The sequence below is a fragment of the Pseudorca crassidens genome, chromosome 4 (genome assembly GCF_039906515.1).
Source record: "Pseudorca crassidens isolate mPseCra1 chromosome 4, mPseCra1.hap1, whole genome shotgun sequence".
Taxonomy (NCBI): domain Eukaryota; kingdom Metazoa; phylum Chordata; class Mammalia; order Artiodactyla; family Delphinidae; genus Pseudorca; species Pseudorca crassidens.
The window spans coordinates 5,674,376-5,697,468 of NC_090299.1; the positions used below are offsets into that span (position 1 = coordinate 5,674,376).

Sequence of the window (23,093 nt, forward strand, 5' to 3'; positions counted from 1 at the left end):
TGAGAAATGAGAGTGGGGTGGTAGGGGGGCGTTACTGAATACTAATTCACCCCCTACCCTTTTAAAAGTACTCTACCTCGTTTCTGTCAAATTAATAAAAATGAGAAGTTTTTGCTTACCCCAAATCTTGTCCATTCTGGTAAACGTATCAGGCACATGGAAGTTGAACGGGGAAATCTTATATATTCACATTTGTCTTCTCTCCTCTAGCCCAATACTGACATTACTCCCTCATGAATTTTCACTCTCCTTGTAGCTTCAATAAACATTGAAGTATGTTCAATACTTGAAATGATATTTAGTTTTTTGGTTCTGCACTCCTGAAACTAGACCCTGTTTAAGTATACACTCGAATGGCAGAATATTATAATAAAAATACTTTCCTTAAAATGTGGGATCTAGGGCTTCCCTGGTGGCGCAGTGGTTGAGAGTCCGCCTGCCGATGCAGGGGACACGGGTTCGTGCCCCGGTCCGGGAAGATCCCACGTGCCGTGGAGCGGCTGGGCCCGTGAGCCATGGCCGCTGAGCCTGCGCATCCGGAGCCTGTGCTCCGCAACGGGAGAGGCCACAACAGTGAGAGGCCCGCGTACCGCAAAATAATAAAATAAAATAAAATAAAATGTGGGATCTAGTCTCAGATGCATCCCTAACAGCCTCTCTCTCCATCTCAATTTTCTTACTAGTTTAGTTTACGTAGGTGAGTAAAGAGCCCTACCTTCTTCCCATAACCTGTGGGAGTAATTGGGGGAAGGAAACAAAGTAACACTAATGATGGCGATGTGGGAAAAAGGAATAGCCATTTCTACAAATGCAGTACTGTACTTTCTTTTCTAGAACTGTCCTTTCCTGGCATCATTAAATTACATGAAAGAAACTCTAGGCCCAGTTCTGTGCTAGCTTCTCAGACATTGTACATGGAGTGACTCTCTATAAATCTGAAACTGGACTATCCCTGCTCCTTTTCTACCATAACTAGATACCATGACAAGCAATTCTTAGGGAAATACATGTCGTGTTGAAATATACAAGGACCGCAGAACAGCAGCCGTACCCTTCAGGAGGATGAGAAATAAAAGGTGGAATCAAAGTGTCCTGAAATCCCAGCCAAGATAAACATGAACCACAGCAGAGAGGAAGCGTCACCGGGAGTTTGGAAGAACTAGGTATAGTAGTGAGATCGTATGTGTCTTCTGAGCTACTTCCGCATTGTTACCTGTGAACGACTGGTAGAAGTGTGGACTCTGGGGTCAGCTTACTTGGCTTCAGTCCTATCTTTGCACCTTACCTTCGTGAACACGGGCAAGTTAAGTAATATCTGGATTCTCACCTGCTCATCAGAAAAATAACACCAGTGATGGTAACCACGTCATAGAGATAAGATTAAATAACATTATCCACGTAAGGTCCTTGCGCAGTGTCTGTCATATAACAATACTATATATTTATTTAAGGCTTACCATTTTTATTCCCAATAGTGAGATCCTAGATATAGTCTCTCTGCTTTATAAAGGTTGTTTATTGCTAAAAGCCTATCTGAAATTAACGTATCCAGGAAATGAATGCAAAGAGACAGAGGCGACCCAGGCAGCTGCTACAAAGAACAGTGGAACAATTTCACCTTAGCTCACCATGTCGCGTCCATATACCGTCCATATATTTTACCAGTTTAGCACAGAGCAGTCAGAAGCCAGAAGCCAGGGAGAACCTGAACCTGGGAGAGAACCCAATATATCCAGGCTCGGTCATCTCACTCTGCAAAATAAAAGACAGACTTGAATGACGGAAGTGCAGAAAGAAATACTTACCAGTCCTTAAATCATGGTACCAGTTTTCAACACTCCTTGTTGCTGCATTTCAGTTCTTAGGAAACGGCATCATTAATAAGTAAATAAAAACTGTATGTTCCTCCGTTTTCATTTTGGTAACATTTAAGGTAAGCAATAATAATAAGCCCAAATTGATACAGGTAATTCTTAATGCATGAAGTTAGCCATCATTACTCAAAGGAAGTAAAGCTAGGCTGAACGCTTGCTCACGTTTCTTTGATGATTACAATGTGGATAGATAGTGTATAAAAACCAAAGTATTGTAGATGTTGTTCCAGAAGCTCTGAAAACTTGCATTTAGTGAATCCCAAATCCCTTTTCAGGATTGTTGGATAAGCAATATACATAGACTTAAATTTCTCTGGAAAGACACATGATGAGACAGCAGTTCTAGCCCTTCAGGACCTTCACAGTGCCTCCGTACTGGCTACCTTGTTACTTGTTAAGCTGTATCCCTTCAGGGTCATAGAGGTACATCTCAGCTGGAATTTGGCGGATGGAATAATGAGGGCAATGTCTGGATGCTCAGATAAAGCAGGGTTTTGAGAAACCTTTGAGAGAAATCAGGCTTAACCAGAATTTTTATTTCAGCTGTCTGAGAGGAAAGCAAGGTGAGATTATCCATTCATAATATTTGTTTGATTTTGTCCTCCATTTTTCTAAGAAAACTTTACAAAATATAAAATTCCCAAAACTCATTTTTTTTCTATTTCAATAGGCATGGAATGTAATGCCTATGCTGTTTATGAACGTAACAAACCTTCTTTCCTCTTTGCAAATATATAGAGGTTCTAAATACGAGAATGCCTTTCTCTTTTCCCTCCCCCTTCCTCCCTCCCTCCCTTTCTTCTTTTTCTTCCTTCCTGCCCTCCCGCCCTCTATTCCTTTTTCTCCTTCCTCGTTTTTCTCCCCTCCTCTCCTTACAACAGCTGTTTTCTATTGTGGAGTACTCTCAAAAATACTCTCAAAAATACTTTGGGGTTTTAGGAGCTCTAGTTAAAAGAAAACAGTGCTCTTTTGTTGTTGGTGGGAACATGCACCCAATTATCTTCAGATCAGTGCTGAATCTCCTTAACTAAAAAAATAATCCCTTTCTTATCATGACTCATTTATCACAGAGTAATTTACATAGAAAAAGGAAAAGAATCACTGGGTGATGGAGATGAACACAGAGTTGCATTAAATTATTTTCAGTATATAAGTGCTTTGTATAGGGGAGAGAAAAATAATTATTTTTTATCTTTTCACTGATAAAATAATGCACTTGGTGATTAACAATAGACCTGTCTATTTCTTCATGTTTCCAGCTTCAAACACAGATGAAATATTTCTCTTAGCTTCCCCTGTAGCTTATTCAGGGCTCCAGCCTTTCTAATCATTCTCATCATTATTCCTTTGAAATATTTCTTCATTAGTAACCTCCTATCTAAATTTTCATGGTCCCTTATTCTTCCCATCTTTGAGTTGTTTTCAAAAATGAAAATTGCTTTTATTGAGTTTTTACTTAATACTTCATGTTCATTATAAAAATTATTTTAAATCATGCAGAAAAATAAATTTTTAAACTTGAAAATTATTCAATATTCTATCATCTGTAGGTACCTTCTGTTAATGTTTTAGTAAACACTCATTCAGAATTTTTCCGTTCCTTTCTCTCTGTGTCTTTATCTGTCTTTCTATCTACCTAACAATTTATCATCTACCCATCTCTCTGTAATTTGCTGTATTGGTCAGTAAAACGTCATGAACAATCTTTCGTGGAATAAATATTTAACTGCATCATGATTTTACATGGCTGCATAGTAAACCCTTAAAAAGGTATACCTTAATTAGCCTTCCTTTGGGGGCTAGGTTATTTTAAAAATTTTGCTATTATACATTGTGTTGATACATTTGCTCCAATTCTTAAATTCTGAAATGAGCTAATGATTGTATCAGGCAATTGGAACTATGAAGATGACTCATTATTGTACATATGGAAAGCTTCCTATTGCAACCTGAACTGTAAGAATTCTGTGTTTGGTTTTATCCTCCAAGAAGTATTTTCATACATTTTTGTTATTTGTTTAGGGAGAACACACCTTTTTAAAAATAAAGCTTATAGATAATAACTACAAATATCAGGTATGAAGTAGCTTTTGGGGCAGTGGGGGAGGGAGAAAGTTAACACTAAGCATAAGGTTTTAGAAAGAGCGTAAAGTTGAAATCCACTGTCTAGAATAAGTCACTCCAGCAGAGTATAGGAGGCACGGTTTGAGAATATCGCCATTCATTTCATTCCTCTTTGGCTGAAGTTGGTTTTTTAAAACTGAGGATCCAGCTCATTCATTGATTCAACAAAACCATGTTGACGATCTTCCTGGGCCAGGGATGCAGCTGGATACTAGCAAGACAGAGATGAATAATGCTTCTTCTGCCCTCAAGGTTCTCATGGTCCACAGTGCGGGGAGAGTGAATGGTTGAATACTACTCGGGACACTGTGGACAGTATCACCAAGAAAGAGAAATTCTGCTGGCTTCAGACCCACTGTGCCTCTGGGAACTCTTTTGGATTCATCCCTTGTAACATTTTTTCAAGTTCCAAAACGTATCTGGGAAGCCTATACATTTAGGGTAGGTTGAAAGTCACTCCTGACTGTGCTGATTGGAAAATGGAAAGGAAACGCAAAAAATGCTGTCTACAGCTAGTCCTGACGGTGAAGAATCATGTCCCAGCTCACACATTGCCCCTTCTTGAGTGTGATGCCCAGCTGGCGGGTGGCTATGCACAAAGTCAATCATTGAACGAGGAAAGAGTTGCCTGCTGTATCAAGCTGAAGATCTCATTGCATGTGATGACTCATTGCATGTGATGACTTCAACAATCTCATTGCATTCAACAATCTCATTGCATGTGATGACTTCGGGATTTGCTTAGAAGGTATTTTTATATGGTTATTAGGGCGCTACAGTATTTGTCCACTCTTACTGACATATACAAAGAACAAGAGAGAACTTCTTACTGTTCACAGGTTTCATCCAAGCCTCTGAAACTTCAGTGTGCATAAAAATCACCTAGAGATCTTGCTGAGATAGATTTGTAGCCCTTAGGTCTGGTGTGGTACCTGAGATTAAGCATTTCTCAACTGCTTCCAGGTAATGGCAACGCTGCTGGTTCATGGATGGCACTTTGAAGAGCCACAACCTAAGACGTCTTCATACCAATGATGATTCACCTTTTCTAACTTCATCTATTTGTTTGCAGCTGTGGTGATGGTCCTAAATAGCATGAGTGTCAGCTGGAGCGCCCGGATCCAGATTTTCCTAACCTTTTGCAAGCTCACAGCAATTCTGATAATTATAGTCCCTGGAGTGATGCAGCTAATTAAAGGTAGGGACTGAAAAGTAAATGCTTTTTAAAATACGTTTCTGCTTTTGGTCTCTTCTAACACTAACTTTCACTTGTGCTAGCAGAATCCCTTAATTAGACTCTCTGCTCATGGAACTTAGGCTCTGTACCGTCACCTAATTGATTTGAAAGCCTGCAACATTGGGGGCTGAGTTGGTATTTACAGCTGAATGGCAACAAGAGGATTAAGACTGAGCCAAGCAACAAAATAAGGCATCAGTGAATTTTCTCTTGGTCTAAACTATTTGTAGCGAAAACACGAAGGGAGAAAGAAAAATAAGCCATTAGTTTTAACTACAGATAAATATGTCTTCTTATTTTTACTTTAAAGTAGTTCAGCCACAGTGTTAAAGATTAGAGAGAAAAAGCTATCTGGAAAATAATGAAAAATAATGAGTAATTCTTTTACGGTTATTATTCCTTTTACCTTGAGAATAGATTCTTGACAGAAGGAGAGTCAGATATGGGAATAGCGTTCGCAAAAAGACAAATATTATCTGACAGTAAAGATAGCTGTAAAAATGTAAGTTTTATTGTTACATTATTTTTAATGTAAAATCTGCATTTCTGGGGAGATGTAACACCATTTTCTGGGAGTATTTGCCTTATAGACTTGACTATTAAACAAGCAAAGATGAGATGGTTGAGGGTGATGTCATTTCGAGTTTCAGTTGTTCTAGGTAAGAAGGCACAGGTAGTTGCTTGATTCAGGGGAAGTTGTTGGATGAGAAGGAGGTCCAGGTGAGTTATTTAACTAACAATGGGCACAATGGTAGGAAATAAGTAAGAAAGTGAGATGAAATTGTAAAGGACTGACGTATAACTTGGGCATGTTAAGTATTTAATGTTTACATTGATATTGTCTGTTCCAAGAAACGGAATTTATAGAGAAATTTAATGAAGTGGCAAGAGAAGAATTACACAAGACAAAAGGAAATGCCAAAATTAAGCAAAAAAGTCATTGCTGATGGTAGAGGCATTAAACAGTAATAAAAGTGGAACGGTTCGTCATTCTGTAGCTGGGGAAAGGGAGCTGCTGCTGTCCATTTAATAAGCCTTGTGGGAGAGCTTAGAGCTCTCCTGGCTGAATGTTTGCATCAAATCCAGCAACATCAGCCAACGTAAACACAATGAAGATGTTTAACACTATAGCTTACACTGAAGGGAAGACGTGGGCTCACTCTTCTAATTCACCTTGGCCTCCACAGAGCTGGCCTGCCCATATTTTATCTGACCCGTCAGAAATGTAGGGAAAATAATCTGTTTTGCTGCTGCTCTCCTTTTCTGGGCTAACTCTTTAGACTTCTGTAAGGAATTTCTTCCATTTTTGGAAAGTGCAGAAACTCTGGGTCATGGACCCTTCTTTTGTTCTAGTTTAGGTTCCAAAAGATGATATACTATCCTTTAAAACAAAGATTTTTTTTCATTTCTTTTTTCTTTTTGATGTAATGTAAGACTGTAGTCAGTTTTTACCACTTATTTATATATGTGTGTGAGGTGACGTTGCCCAAGTGGTAGTGTATTGCAAATTCCTTGAGAGCAAAAGTCATGATAGATTGTTTAGATTTGTTTTTTGACATTACAACAGAATGATCCTTTAATACTTACGGTATTGTTACTGAACCAAACTTAGGTCTGCTTGCCCGATGCACAGAAAAGCCAATCTACTGACACCAAGTTGTGGTGAAGGAAAGTACAGTGTTTATTGCAGGGCCAAGCAAGGAGAATGGGCAGCTCATACTCAAAAGACCTGAACCTCTGGATGGCTTTCAGGAAAGGCTTTTTAAAGACAGTGTGGGGGAGAGGGTCACAGTGTTCATGATCAGCTCATGCACCATTCTCTGATTGGTTGATGAGGAGGTAACAGGTAAGGTCACAGAGGTCAGCATTATCGATCCTCAGGTTGCAGCCAGTTTGGGGCCACAAGACTGCGGTGATCATGCAGTTAGCTTCTTCCACCTGGTGGGGATTTTAGTATCTGGAAAAGAACTCAAGGGTGTGACTCAGGATGTTATCTATAGCCCTTGAGGAGTAACTAAAAGACCTTGAGTTTGTTTTACGGCTAAACTATTACTATTTTGTTTTGTCTTGTTTGACTGCTTTCCTTTGTTTCTGCATTTTCTCACTTCTCTGATTAAAATTGCTCTTTGGAACTCAGGGAAGGCCTAGAAGGTTAAAGGTTTTCTACAAACAAGAGGCAGGGGGCATGGGGAAGGCCCCACAGGGTCCTGCTCAGTTTCAATATCAGTGCTTAATGTGACCATGTTTCCTTATATCTCGCTTAACAGAGAAGTGACCTGAGAATTTTACTACATTTAAAGTAAATTAAATATTTTGGAGAGTATTCTTAGCAGGTTTATTTACTCTATTATTATAAAACAGTGATTCTCTTTGTCTCTAACTTATCACATATTTCTCACATTAATATGAAACTTCAAGAAGAGAGAAATTTTACTTATACAGATTGTGCATTTATTCTAATCTAATGAGATCCAGAAACTAGCTGTATGTTCTGTATTCTCTTATGAGGATTTGTTAAACTTTCCTTTGAATATAATAACTTTCATCTTTGTGAGACCTCTGTTATGCAGCCGAAATATTCCTTAAACTTAGAAACACCTCTCTTTCGTAATACTCTCAAAATGGCCCTTTTCAGGATCTGTACTTGGGATTCAGTCTTTGCAAAGTTTGATATCTTTTGGGTTTCCCTGGTGGCGCAGTGGTTGAGAGTCCACCTGCCAAAGCAGGGGACACGGGTTCCTGCCTCGGTCCGGGAAGATCCCACATGCCGCGGAGCGGCTGTACCCGTGAGCCATGGCTGCTGAGCCTGCGTGTCCGGAGCCTGTGCTCCGCAATGAGAGAGGCCACAACAGTGAGAGGCCCGCGTACGGCCAAAAAAAAAAAAAAAAAAAAAAAATTTGATATCTTTTATTGATTATTCAGTGCTGCACTCTTAGGAATATTGTCCCTTAAGGCCAAGTAGACTACAGATCATGGTAAGGCAATATGCAACAGATGTTTTTACAGGGTTTCCAGTATTTATATTTTCCTTCTATGAGAATAAGAGATGTTTTTGTAAAATAGGTATTTCTGAATTGACAGTAGCATTTTAAAAAATGAACTATATTTAGGAATTGGATGCTTTGAGGGGAAAGTCATTTAGTGGATAACTCAATATTCTCCATTTTGGGTCTCAAAACTTGCACGTTATATTGATACATGTGTTGTTGTCTGTACAATGCAGGCAAAAACTGAGATTTGAGTGAAGAGAAAAAGGGTCTTATGTATATCATCTACCTCTCATCCGCCTTTTATTTTCTTACGGGAAGGCCAGTTTTGAAACAAGTCACATTTCCCATTTAGATCATCTCATTTGCTGTTTTCTTTGGGAAATAGAGACTTTTCATGCCTAACTTTGAATACTGATTGACTAAAGTAAATCTGAATTTCTATTTTTTAATTATCCAAAAGATATACAGGAAAAGTCTCTACAAAGTAGAGAAAACTGTTATGCATAAAAGTGCTCAGTCCAGGACTTCCCTGGTGGCGCAGTGGTTAAGAATCCGCCACCAATGCAGGGGACATGGGTTCGAGCCCTGCTCTGGGAAGATCCCATATGCTGTGGAGCACCTAAGCCCGTGCGCCACAACTACTGAGCCTGCGTGCCACAGCTACTGAAGACCGTGCACCTAGAATCCATGCTCCACAACAAGAGAAGCCACCACAATGAGAAGCCCATGCACCGCAATGAAGAGTAGCCCCCGCTGGCCACAGCTAGAGAAGGCCCGCGCGCAGCAGCGAAGACCCAACGCAGCCAAAAATAAATAATAAATTTATAAAAAATAAAAATAAAAGTGCTCAGTTCACATGTTGCTGCAAAAATTTGTTTAAACCTATTTATTTTAGAGTTCAGTATAGTTTCTTTTCTGTTTCTAGAAGGAAAGCATGCCATTCTCTAGGAAAGGGTCTGCAGACTTTCTCCGTAAATGGGCGGATAGTAAATGTTTTCCACTTCGTGCACCATTTGGTCTCTGCCACAACTCTCAGCTCCGCTGGAGAGTGAAATTAGCCATAGACTGATAGTATCAGTCATAGGTAAATAAGTGGACCTAAGTGTGCTCCAATAAACCTTTCTTTACAAAAGAAGCTTGGGGGTGCGGAACAGATTGGTTCCACAGGGTTTTCCAACCCCTGTTGGTATCTAATGAACTATAGGGAGGAAGCAGAAAGTAAGTTAAATGATCTGAGAAGGTGGTTCTTGGGTTTCATGCCTCCTCATTGAAGATAGACCCTTGAATATTTCTTCCCAAACATTATATTACCATCATTTTTAAGAATTATATCACACTCCTAAAAACTATAGTTTACAGACTATCCTTTAGTCTTCTTTCCTGGTCAAACTCTGTTACGAGTAGAGGCATGCTTAAAAAAGAGATTGTTTTTGAAATGCCATTTTCCTCTTTGCCATGATTTTATTAAAATAAATGTGAGGTAGTGTTAGTGGCAATCAGTATACTTTTGGGACTCCTTCTGTAGAATGGATACAGCATTAGTAAAGTTGGGAATGAGCAGAGAGTAAGAAATCTAGGTCTGAAACTGTATAGTTCATTCCCAATCCCCCTCCCCACCCCCACCTTCAGGTTTATGGTTAAAGAATGAATAATAACCAATTCTTTGAAAAGTCCTAAATCTTTCTATTCTTATTGTAGGGCAAACACAACACTTTAAAGATGCCTTTTCAGGAAGAGATGCAAGTATTATGGGATTGCCACTGGCCTTTTATTATGGAATGTATGCATACGCTGGCTGGTAAGTTGATATCACTATCAACAGGTGATTTGGGTGGTTCATTAATTCCTTCAAGTACTTTAAGTGCCAAGCAAGGTGCTAGGCAAATGTGAACAGGGATAATCCAGTGTGACATGCTTTACCTGAAGTGAGAAAGATGATGTGGCTCCCTTCACCAGGACAATTACCGTGCACACAACTTAACACAAACATCACTGAGGTTTCCAGTCAAGGCAACTACCAGGTTTAACCTGATAAGGTAAAAAAGAAACAAATGCTGGGTCTTGAGAACCAGTACAAATCACTTATAAGTATGGATCAGTAAGGGCATAAGAGCGCCACAAGAAATTAAAGATTAGTATTGATACTTTGTCAGAAAGCCTCCCAGCAGAAGCTACGGAGGTGTACCCAATAGTGATTAATTGATTTACTCCACCTTCCCATGAGAAGGAAATAATTCAGTTACAGAAATAAGATGTTCCCAGGAGGTAAAATGGTACTCTAAAGGCAGGGAGGAGAAAAGGGATAGTGAAATCAGGTGTACTAGATAATCTGTTACATTTTAAAGGACCTTACAAATTCCTTAAAATTTCCTCAACACTTAAAAACAAAAAAAAAATGCAGGAAGGATGAATAAAATCACTGTGTCACAAGTACATTTCCTTAAATCCCTGTCCAACTGTGATGCCATTCTGGTTGAAGCATTAAAGCTTTGTATTTATGTCTTGCTTTGTTCAGGAACTTGAATAACAATAATCATGGCCAGGAGTGGGATTTTTTTCCTAATTAAATTTTACTGATCTAATAAGATTTAGTTGAAGCGACTACTGCAAGAAATCCTATTAGGTAGAAAAATACTACTTAAACATCAAAATAATTGTAATGCAATTAAATTTCATTGTTTTGGAATAATTACTAGCAATATTTCTTTTTTATTATTTATAGAGCTAATAGTTGTACAGTTGCTGTGAGAATGTTCTATGAGTCTAAAAATAATGAACTACACTAGCTCAAAAATTATGTAAATTCATTTCAAATACAAATACAATTTTCTTTTGTTTCTTTTGCTTTTAGGATCTTACCTTCCAGCTAATGCATGGAATATAAAGATATTTTTACCCTGTTAATCTCACTGAATTATAGAGGAGAATTAGGAGAGTACAGGAACTAAAAATTTTAATACGGTATTTGAAGTAAAATGTTTGAAGTTCTTAGACGATTGTAGCACTAAAATGTCTAGTGTAAATGTTTGTGTATTCTCGAAATATTTTGATAGCCATTGCGTGTAAGCATTACTCTTAGTATTTTTGAAGTCTTTTTATTTTTGTCCAAAGCACAACGTGGTGCTGAACAAAAAATAGAACGGAATTGTGCTCGCAGGGTTAGCAGCAGAATCATCTATTCTATGGCTATTCAGCCTGATCACAGCTCTGGCACCCCTGGGGCCCCAGCCAAGCCCTGGGAGGGTCACCAAGAGACACTAGAGCAAGTGGGGGAGGTGACAAAAGCTTTCAGCTAGAGCCAAGTGTTGGGGGCTTGGCGGTATTCAATCAGGAATGCGGAATGTGGAGATCATCACGAGGGAGATTTGATTAATTCTATTGAATGAAGTTTCTTTAGCCTGTGAGTACCATGCATCTGTTCCCACGGAATCTTAACAGTATTCTTCTATCCAACTCACTCCCCTACTCTAAGTGCTGAATATTCAGGTTACCTGCTTTATGGAGAGCAAATCTTCTCCACTTCTGTAAGCTTTTGAGGGCCGGTAGATTTCTCCAAGTATAAAGACTCTTCATTTTGAATGATCTTATTATCTTAATCTTTAGTTTTGTTGATGCTGAACCCCAAATGTTACTTTTGTTAAAATGATCAAAAATGACAATTTAGGTGATAGTAAACGAGTCCAAAGAACTGCAAAATGGGGTGGAGGATGGGAAGCCTTTATAGGATGAAGAGTAAGGAGCAAAGAAAAGAAAAATAGAAAATGAGTAGGAAACAAGGAAATAATTATAGACCCCAGAGGTGGTTTGGCGTTTGGAGGTTGAGTGGCTCCATCTTGGGCCTAGAAATATATTTCAATACTCTGTTTACGGTGTAAATGGGGTTTACATGAACCTTTGGTCATACTTTTACCCGTCGAATCCTCATGTCCACATCCTAGGTTAAAGAACAGGAAACTGTTGGTTTTCTTGTATTCTAGAGGGTTCAATCATAGTGTAGGAAATTAAGGCCGGGATTTTCAATGGACTGTTACGCATTACCAATGGTTAATGTAAGGGGGCAGATAAGTAACCGTATGTCTCCAACAGGCTGTTCTGCTACCTGCATGCTGCTTTGTGGATAGGTAGAAATCATCTGCTTGTTAATCTGTGGCCACCAGTCTTAGAAAAAGGGAGCTGTGGGTAGAAGAACTAGTCTGTTGGTTTGGAGTGCCGGAGGAAAAAGTTAATATCTGGATATAAACGCAACAAGATGGAGACTAAAAGAGTTCCCAAAGCAGGGGGTGTTCAGGCACTTTCCAAATGTGATCCTGCCTCTCTGACCTTTTTTTGTCTTTCATGATGGAATTACAAGACTGGGTTGTGGACTTGTAAATTGGGCGCCAGAAATGAGCCTCCACTCCCTGTGCTGCTGCCCTGACAATCTTTGATGCAAAAAAAGAAAAAAAAAAAGAGGGTGTAGGGCGCATTGCAAATAAGGAGACAGAAGCAGCTGTCGTCCTCAGAAGTTAACCACCCAGGGTGTAAGTAAACACAGCAAGACCCCTGTTGTCTGGGAGGCCCTGCTCCATTATTAAGTCACCCCCTGTGCATTGAATAGGAACAAGACCAGCCAAACCTCGGACCTGAATAGAGCAGGCTGTTGGTTTACGAGGAGTGCTGGACCTTTGTAGAATGATGAAAACTCCTTCACGGAAACATGATTAGGGGGAAAGAAATCATTAACCCAGCCAGGCCACAGAGTTGGGTCAGAACAACTTTTGTATGATTGCCAACGTCTGCATTCAGAGAAATATGTCCTCCAGTCTCCCTGGTGGCCCGGGGGAACTCAATCAATTTCAGTCCCATATCCTGATCCAAAGCTAACTATTGCTTGGTGGGATTTTTTTTTTTTTTTTGAATTGTGTGATAGAAAATAGTTTTTTGGTCTGTCTTTTTTCTCCCTTTTAAATCCTATCCTCAGTGGATTTAGTCTTTCTAAAGCACCCGCTGGGATTATTTTGTAGTGTTGTGTCAAATCGAATCTAAAGAATAAGCTTCGTTTCAAAATAATTCACATGGTTGGGTATCAGAATGCATTGCCAGCTTTGCAGTGCCTTTTATACACGATCACGGAAAAGCTGGAACAATGGATCTTATGAACATTCTCTAGAGGACTTGAGGAGATGGGCTATGGACGCATGGCTGGAGCCTTAGAGAGCGTGAAGGTGTATTTCCCACAGGAGTGAATGTTTGGACCAAAATAAGAAGCTTTCTCCTTCCCACCTCCCGCCCTGTCCCAAGCCCTTTCCTTTTCTCTATGGCAAAATATTTGCAATTCGTTCTTTTTTCATATTTCCTTTCTCGCCTTAACATTGTTGGAAAAAGACCAGTTCTAAAACAACTGTTTAGAAGGAACTGGTTATTTTTGAAGTGAGAAGCCTGGAAATATTTCTAAGTGTGTGTGTGGTTTTTGCGTGGGTTTTTTTTTTAGGTTTTTTGTTTTGTTCATTTTCTTCCTGTACTTCCCACTGCCTTGGGCTTATAGCAAACACATCAGATCCCTCAGAGTGCATATGCCAGATATAAGTATTGATTGTTGCTTGCATTCCTGGTGTAACTGCAACCTCTAATTTTAGAAACTTACTTTCTAGTCATTAAAAAATATACTTGGCTGCTCTGCTGACTTTTTAGATCACCTTTGGTGCTACTGTTTTCTCTCAGGTATTCAAATATTTCTACTTAGAACATGGTCCTTACAGTATGAGACACCTGAACTTTATTAAAAGATAAACTGAGGCATATTAAAATGTTAAGAGTTTGAGCAAAAATCGATATGAATTGACAGCATCCCGTCTTGCAGACAGAAAGGTGCTCCAGGGAGCTGTACAGAAGAGAAGGCTTTTATAGGCAGAAGGCGGTGAGAACAAGGAAGTTATACTAAGCCATAAAACAGCTTGGTTATTACAAAGTTATTTTCATTTAGGGGATGGCAGGGGTCTGTCAGGCAGAATGCTTAGATAATGCAATTCCTAATCGACTGGTTTCAGATTCCATTTCTGGGAGGTCTGAAACTTTAAGTGAATTACAGTTTGGTTTGGTGACACGAGGCTTAGCATAAGCGACTCCATTTTGGGCCTGTTGTCTTGTGTTTTGTTTTGTTTTGTTTTGTTTTACAACCATGAACATCAACTGCCTATTTGTGAATAAAGGTGGAATAAGACAGCTTTTCTCATCTTTGCTTTAAGGTGTGAGATACCTTAATTATATTAAAGGCTGATGGGCTAATATTCCAGCCTCTTGGTTTTAGATGATAGAGAATTTGTCCCTGTAGAACCGTGCTTCTGTGGACCTATATAATAGCTATTTTATCTTCTAAGGAATAATAAAAGTATAGAGGAATACAATGGAAATATGACTTTTTTACTTTGCGGAAAGTTTCTAAGCCTCTGAAATGGAGAAGTAGAAAGGTCTTTGTATGTCTAGTTCTCTTCATTGCGATCCCTTAGTTCTCCCATCTTCATGATCCAGTTAATCTCTGTGCGCTTATTTGAGGAGTGGCCTCCATTTTACATCTTGGAACCTTGAAAGAGAACTTTAAGGGCTTTAAATGGTCTCGAGAAGTCACTTTAGATTAGAAAAAGAAGTCAAGGATACAAGGCAGTTGACATGCCTGGATGGGATAAGTAATGTCATAAAGTGAGGGAAAGGAATCTGAATTTCTCTAGGGCCATAAGTTTAGGGTAATATGTGTAATCCTATGGGACTTGAAAGTGAAATATTGTGTGCCTCCAATGCTTCTTGTCATGTAAGAGACGACTAAAGTGTCCAGGATCTGGGGGAAATACTCAAAGTGTTCTGCCCTTTAGTTATCAACTTACAGTGTAATGACTAACAGTGGGCCTAAAATTAGCTGCCTAAATACACACACACACACACACACACACACACACACACACACACACACACACGCAAAGCAACTTCACCGTTGCTATCATGCATAAGGCATAGTTGCCTTACGACTTGAGGTTATTTGGGTGGAAAACAGTGAGTTGAAAGGAAAAAGTGCAAATTGCGGGCTTCCCTGGTGGCGCAGTGGTTGAGAGTCCGCCTGCCGATGCAGGGGACGCGGGTTCGTGCCCCGGTCTGGGAAGATCCCACATGCCGCGGAGCGGCTGGGCCCGTGAGCCATGGCCGCTGAGCCTGCGCGTCCGGAGCCTGTGCTCTGCAACGGGAGAGGCCGCATCAGTGAGGCCCGCGTACCGCCAAAAAAAAAAAAAAAAAGTGCAAATTGAGAATTTATTATCCTTTATCCCATTTTTATTTCCTATGTGCCTTCTGTGTTCATATCCAGAAGCCAATCCCCTAAAACTAAGAAATGCTATTATCATGCTTCTATTGTCCTGCAAGTTTTTATCACGCCTACTAAAAGCTGGATTCCCAGAAGCCAAAGGCCATCTTGTACCTACACCCTGTTCTCACTCCCAGGGCACGCTTTGTGCTGCAGGGTACTACGCTGTTGCTCACACCCCTGTGCATATAGCGCTTTCCCACACCCCCGTGCTCATGTGCTGTACTCTGCCTGGAATGTCCTCACGCCACTTGACCAGGGCTAAACTTCAAGCATTTTTGAAGACTCAGCTTGGGTGATGCCTTCTCTCAGAAACCTTCCAAGACCTGCCAGTCTGGTTTAGACCTCACCCCTGGCTTCCATGGTAACCTGGGCATGCTCTAACATTGCCTTCTGTGCTGTATCACACCACTCTATGGACCATTCTATGAACTATGAGCTCCTTGACAAGAAAGATTATAGATTTTCTACTTTTATTTCCCCAGTGCCTGACATGTGATAATCTCATACATTGCTGGTAGGAATGCAAAAATGGTGGAAAATAGTTTGACTATAAACATGTATCTACTCTGACCCAGTGACCCTATTCTGAGTATATGCCCAAGAGAAATGATTGCATGGTCCCCAAAAGAACATATACAAGCGTATTTATGGTATCTATATTCATAATAGCTATAAATTGGAAATGATTCAAATATCCATCAGTGGTAGAGTGTATAGTGTTACATTCATACAATGAAAAGCAACAATAAAGAATGATGAATTACTACAAACAACATGGATGAGACCCACACACATAAAGTCCAGCAAAAAAGCCAGACACAATAGAATAAATATTGTATAATAGTTATACAAGCAAATGTTATTAGTCTATTGTAATGAAACGAACAATGCTAATCTATAGTGGTAGAAATCAGAATAGTGGTTGCCTTTACAGGAGGGTGGAGGAGATGATAATGATTGCAAAGGGCCTTGAGGGGACCTTCCAGGGTGCTAGAAATGTTGTACCTTTAAATCCTTTTGTCAGTTACATAGGTGTATACATATGTAAAAATTTATCATTGTATACTAAGATTTGTTCACTTTACTGTTTGTGTGCTATACATACCTCTATGAAAAAGTTAAGAAATAAAAAAGAGCTCCATAAATACTGCTTAATAGAAAAATGAATTGTGGGAGCTTTGGGTGCTGGAGATATTCATCTTAGGTTATTTGTTTATAAAGTTTTTATGATTCTGAGTTTGATTTTAAATATTTAAAATTTCAAACTTTGGGTGATGATCATAAAATATATTAATGGTTTATAATTCATGGATGTCTTTTTAGGTTTTATCTCAACTTTGTTACTGAAGAAGTGGAAAATCCTGAAAAGTAAGTAGCCATAACTACTCTGAAATATTTATAAGGAATGAAATGTAAGGTTGTATGGTTAAAAAAGTGGACCTGAAGAAGGAATTCAGTGAGGGTTAATTAGCTTTCTCACTACCATCATTCTCTTGGGCAGTAAAACTTACTTGATTTTATCATAACTTAGATGTAAATAACTTTATTGTCTATTCTACATCCAATATAAAATTGTCTGGTAACCTGAAAGCATAAAAGAATAGAGTTATATTTTAGGTAACTCATTTCATAAAAACATACATACAACTTAAAACGGACTCTTGGATGTTCACAAACGTGCTATGAAACGTGAACTCCGAATGTTGATTATTTCTAGTAATTCATGTGAGCTTTTTCAGAGCTATCCAATTAAAGGGAATAATGTAATTAATGAACAAGTAGTTATGAAAACCTATAAATAAGTGCAGAATATTCTAGGAACTTGTAAATTTGGGGAGCTGGATGACTGCTTTTCCTTTTTGTTATTGGTAAAAATCATCCTTTTGATGATTAGGTGATTTGATGATGATTTATATAATGTTTCAGAATGAACTATTTTTAACCTAGAACTTTGGAAACTGAATTATTTTGATGATTTGTCTAAAAACTTGACTTTTTACAGGAAAATCACATAATCTACAGCCAGAAAAGGGAAATTTTAAGTAGTACAGTGTAAGATAAAGACAGAATTTTAGAGTTATTTAATTCATCTGACTTTTATGAAATATCTATACCATGTTCCAACTATGGTGCACCATCTGACATGATGAATAAGACGTATTCAAGATTCCATTGTCTAGTCATTGAGTCAAACGTGTAAACAAATAACTAACATGGTGTGATTGGTACCATAGTAGATTATTTTCCCCATTTGACAGAGACGAAAGGAGAAAATATTTATCTAGGGAGATGTTGCTTATATAGAGACTCAAATGATAAGTAGGTGTTCCTTAGGTAATTATAGGAGAGAGAGAGAGACAGAGAGAGAGAGAGAGCGTGAGAGAAGGGAGAGGAAGGGACAAACTTCCAAGAAAGGGAAACAAGTACAAAGGTGAGTCAGTATGAAGTAGCCTGGACTTCAGAGAACATGCTTAAGGGTTGACAATTCAAATTAAGGTAGACTAAAATTCGGGCAGCGAGTATATAGGTAGCCGATTAGATCTGGCCAAGTACCAGAGTTGTCAGAATTTTGAATATGCAAACCAGTAATTGAGGTTCAAATAGTGTTTCATACTATCTGATTTAACCATTATGCAAATCACTATGTAATTTAAACATGTGAAATGGTTATTTTATTGAGAAATATGATAAACTTCTAGCAATGTTTTCGTATTTATACCTGGAATTGTGGTAGAGAACATACATTTACCGGGAACTGGTTCTTTCTAGCATGGCTCTGAAGTGGTAAACTACATTATGACTCTAAATCCGCTGATTACAGAGATAAATGGGTTGCCCTGCCTTTTAATTTTTTTGCAAATAATTAGTGTGTAAGTGGCAATGAGGAGGAAAGACTCCTCTTACTAGATTTTATGTAAACTATTTATTGAGTCTCCATTGTGTGAAAGAGATTATTATGGTTTATGACTATCTTTTTTTCGGGCCTCTCACTGTCGTGGCCTCTCCCATTGCGGAGCACAGGCTCCGGACGCGCAGGCTCAGCGGCCATGGCTCACGGGCCCAGCCGCTCCGCGGCATGTGGGATCTTCCCGGACCGGGGCACGAACCCGTGTCCCCTGCATCGGCAGGCGGACTCTCAACCACTGCGCCACCAGGGAAGCCCTATGACTGTCTTTTTTAAGTCTACAAACATTTTAAAGAGACCAATTACTAAAATCCAATATCAGAGAATATTTCTTATGAAAAGAATGGCAAACTGTAGGTCTGTGGATGTGACCTATAATGGAACAGTTATTACATGGTACATCAGTGGCATGGAGATAGTTCATATTCTCATTTAATGTTATTTAATAATTTAAGCATAGATTTTGTTTTCAATATGTACAATTATACTATTGTGCATATTAAGCATATTCAAACTATGCCATTATTAGCTTGATCTGAATTTCTGATGCATTCTGCCAGAGAGGTATGCCAGTTTAGGATTCTCTCTCTCCCTCTTTCTTCTTCTTAATTTAAGAGGCTTAGTTTCACACATTGATAATGTTCATGATCAAGATATACAAATACTAAAGAACAGGGATGTGTTGATTCGGGGTTTGTTGTCCGCTGTTGCAAAGAAATTTCCTCATCTCAAAAAGTGAGAAGAATAATAGCGCCTACTTCATTGGGCGGTGGTAGTGAGAACGTAGATTAGTGACTGTTACTTTTTAATCTCTACATAATTGGTTGTTGCTACTGTTATCATATCCTTATTTTAGGAGCAAGGTAAAATGTTACTCCCATCAGAGTGTTTCCTAGGTTTCAGTATCCTAAGCAATTCTCTTTCTTCAGTGTTTTTGAAAGAAATGCAAAAAAATTTTCACACCATATTGAAGCCTGTTGTATAAGACTAAGATTGTTATCACTGGTTACAGTGGATGAAATATTGTCATTTTCTGGAAATCATGATTCTGCAAATTTCATTAAATATTCCTAGAATACTTTTAATTTTAAAATTATATTTTAAGCTCTTAAACTTAGGAACTTTTCAGGAGAGATTACAAATCTCTCGATTTTAGGTCAAGATAATGAGTAACCGCCAAGACAACTTGAAGAAAGAAACCTCTGATACCTTTTGGTTCTTTTTTTTTTTTTTTTTTCTTTTTTTTTGCGGTACGCGGGCCTCTCACTGCCGTGGCCTCTCCCGCTGCGGAGCACAGGCTCCGGACGCGCAGGCTCAGCGGCCATGGCTCACGGGCCCAGCCGCTCCGCGGCACGTGGGATCTTCCCGGACCGGGGCACAAACCCGCGTCCCCTGCATCGGCAGGCGGACTCCCAACCACTGCGCCACCAGGGAAGCCCCCTTTTGGTTCTTTTATGCTAGGTACTCAGATATTCGATGTTTGCATGGAGGAGTCTGTGTAAAACTCAGACAACACGTTTATTTTCTCAAAATCAGAATACGAGAAATCCCCTTAATGGAAAGTAAAGCTGAAATTTGTACTATGTATTTATCAACCAAAGAAATTCAGGGTTTTGAGCAATTTATTCAATGTCTTAATTTTAAAAATAGCATTTCCCTGAAATGTTGACAATTTTTCCAGGTCTTGTAAAACTAAATCTTATTTTTTAAACACAGAGAGTGGTTTGGGAAATATTGATGATCGAATATTGAGAATAGATGGTAAAATTGTGTGGACCTCGTCCAGATGTGTAATTTGTATTATTTTGTAGGGAGACCGGCTCCAAAATACCTTTAGATACAAGGGAGAATAATTATAATTCCATCTCCTTTGTGACGTGCCGAGATAAATGTGTTTGCCCATCAGTCACGGGTGCATGTGTCCAGGTGTGTTGTAATGGGCAGCATTCAGCAGCTGGTGAAATGAATCATCAGCTAGATATACAACCCTTTTTACTGTCCTTCTCCACCTAGGCAATAAAATTTCCCTAAAATTGTGACCCGATAGAAAAAGGGATCATTAATTTAGATCAGTGAAAACAGCAATGTGCGTTAAAATATATAGGATGTGCAATAAGGTTTCATGGTCACAATTGGCTACCCTTTACATATAATTTAATTTCAGTGGAAATCTTTCAAATTAGCTAATACTTTATGGAATAATTTCTGAACTGCTATTCTGAACTGTTACAGAACAGTTCCTTAATACCGTAACAAGTGGGAGATAAACTGGGAGATTAATGCAATCCAAATAACTAGCTCGTGGCTTTTTCTATTCTTAAGTTTCGTCTATTCTTTAAAGCTTGTAAAGCACTAATCCTAAAAAATTGGGCAAAATTCCTGTTCTGTGATTACATTCGTAATGTTAAAAAATGTTCCCATGGTCTGTCTTATAATTTGTGTTTTCTTCTCTAAGAGTAGCTTTGGATCTAAGGGAGTAGTTACCCTTTACGAGGTATTTAACATTTTTATTTGAAAACACAGTGATTATCATTGAAGTTTTATAGAAATGTAAAAGTATTTCATTGAATAATTATTTATAGCATGCTAACTGGCTCCACAAGCAATAAATATTAGAGTAAGAATAGTATTTTGAGGAGCACATATATCCAAAGTTTGGACCATGAAGGTGATAGAATCTCAAGGAATATATGAATTTTAAAATGTTATTTTCCCCCCAAATGAAGTATGTAGTGGTAATAATTGCTAATGTGTACATTTGTTCTTAAAAATCAGTGTTTTTATTTGCAAATATAATGAGTTTTGCTTTATGACATTAATTTTGTGGCAACTGTGCAATCGATCACTGTTCAAAAAGTTACACGGTGTGAAGAACCTATCATTGAGATGTATAATGTTTGTAATTCTGCTCTCAGATGGATAAATCATGTCTCATGTTCATGAAAGCCAAGAGATGAATTGCTTTACTTTGACCTTGGGGGTCTGAGATTAGTCTGTCTATCAGACTCGTTCCAGCGTTCTTCTCACTTCATTTATTCCTTCTGTTCTGAATAGTTGGAAACGCTAGACTTGAAGGAAGTCAGTAAACCTTGATATCATCCGTCATTGCTGAAGAGCAGGCTATCAACTCTCTGTGAATAATCAAGTTTAATAGAAGGTTTAAATAATCAGGGTGTCATGTTTAATTAATACTTTGCCTGCTTTCAATTTATATTAATTGATGCCTGAAAGTCATCACACCTTGCACCAATGATAACTTAGAAGAAGAGAAATTTGGTTTGGGAAAAATGCCCCAAAACCTTTAAGGTCTGTGGTCGATCACAGGGACTCATAAATGGTCCACTATCACATTGCTTGCATTCCGTTCAGATGGTGCAGTCTTAAATTCATAGCATATATGTTCTAATCCTCACTGACTTATATTAAGCCAGAGTAAAGGCATTTATTAATAATATTTTACTGTTTTATAAGGCCTACTGCTTATAGGACATATACAACTGTTAACATGATTAAAAACACAGCAAAACAAAGCAATTTAAAAATCTTGCCCAAGTGTGCCGTAGCACAGTTGCATGACAGAATATGAAAAGTTGACTTGAAGTCTTTTATCTTGCATATTGGCATTTTAAGGATGCAGTTTTCTATGAGAGGCAAATCTTCTGCTTTCTATGCTTTCCAGCTTTCTAATGCAACAGTTGCTAGAAAATAGCATATAATGTATACATGTGCAGATTACAGTAATACTATGTTTTGTGACCTTTTTATTAAAAAGTCATGTTATCTACTACATTCTTAGAATATTTTCAAAGTGTCTTTTACAAATACTCAAGGGTTATATGTTCTTAAGGTATGCAAACTGATTTTCATAGTTACCTCACTATAGATAAATGTAGATAGAAAAAATAGGGATTATTAAGCAGAATTAATTTGCAAAAAGAATTTGCCAAATGAACTTCTTAGAAATGACATCTCCTAACCAGGTTAATTTGTAAAATTGAATTTATACCAAAATTTACAAAGATTTCTTTGGCAAAATGAGGCATCTCTTTATTAATGACAACAAGACATTGTTAGGATTATCTTAATATGTGACAGTGTTTCTCTTCAGTTGTTGAAATAATTGAAACCTAAATTAAAATCACTCTATTTTATGCATTTCTTCTGGAAATATATATATATATGAAAAATTTGGTAAATTCATTTTTAAATATAGTGGTTGAGCCACTGAGGCAGACAAAAGATCAGAATTTGTCCAGATGACACAGAGAAGAAATGATTCTATGTTCAGACAACAAGGTCACCAAGTTACTCTGCCTTTGTGCAGTTTGAAAATTTCTCACTGATGGAACATGAGGTTGATGTACCCTGGGATCAAAATTCTTGCATTTCTCAGCTTCACATATGCATAAAAAATACGTCTGGCTCAAACACAGTTTGTTCCTGTAAGGCTGAAATGTCAAATAAGTGGTGCAGAAATTACAGGATTATGTTATAGTATTTTATCAGGCAGTAATCAAAGAAGACAGATATTAATCCTTCAATGCTTTGTGGAAGACATTTAGATAGTTTTTAAAAAATTTTAAGGATTCTAACCCCATTATGAGGCAAAAATTTGAAGGTCAGTGCTTTTGAC

General features: G+C 38.3%; 1 protein-coding gene across 1 annotated transcript in view; it reads left to right on the forward strand.

Moving 5' to 3' along the window:
- Nucleotides 1-23,093, forward strand: part of SLC7A11 (solute carrier family 7 member 11) — a 91,396-nt gene that overhangs the window by 10,637 nt on the left and 57,666 nt on the right. Inside the window, exons 4-6 of the mRNA XM_067735064.1 lie at nucleotides 5,071-5,196; nucleotides 9,924-10,023; nucleotides 16,879-16,923. Coding sequence (XP_067591165.1) covers nucleotides 5,071-5,196; nucleotides 9,924-10,023; nucleotides 16,879-16,923 — 271 coding nt within the window. The remainder of the gene's footprint in view (nucleotides 1-5,070; nucleotides 5,197-9,923; nucleotides 10,024-16,878; nucleotides 16,924-23,093) is intronic.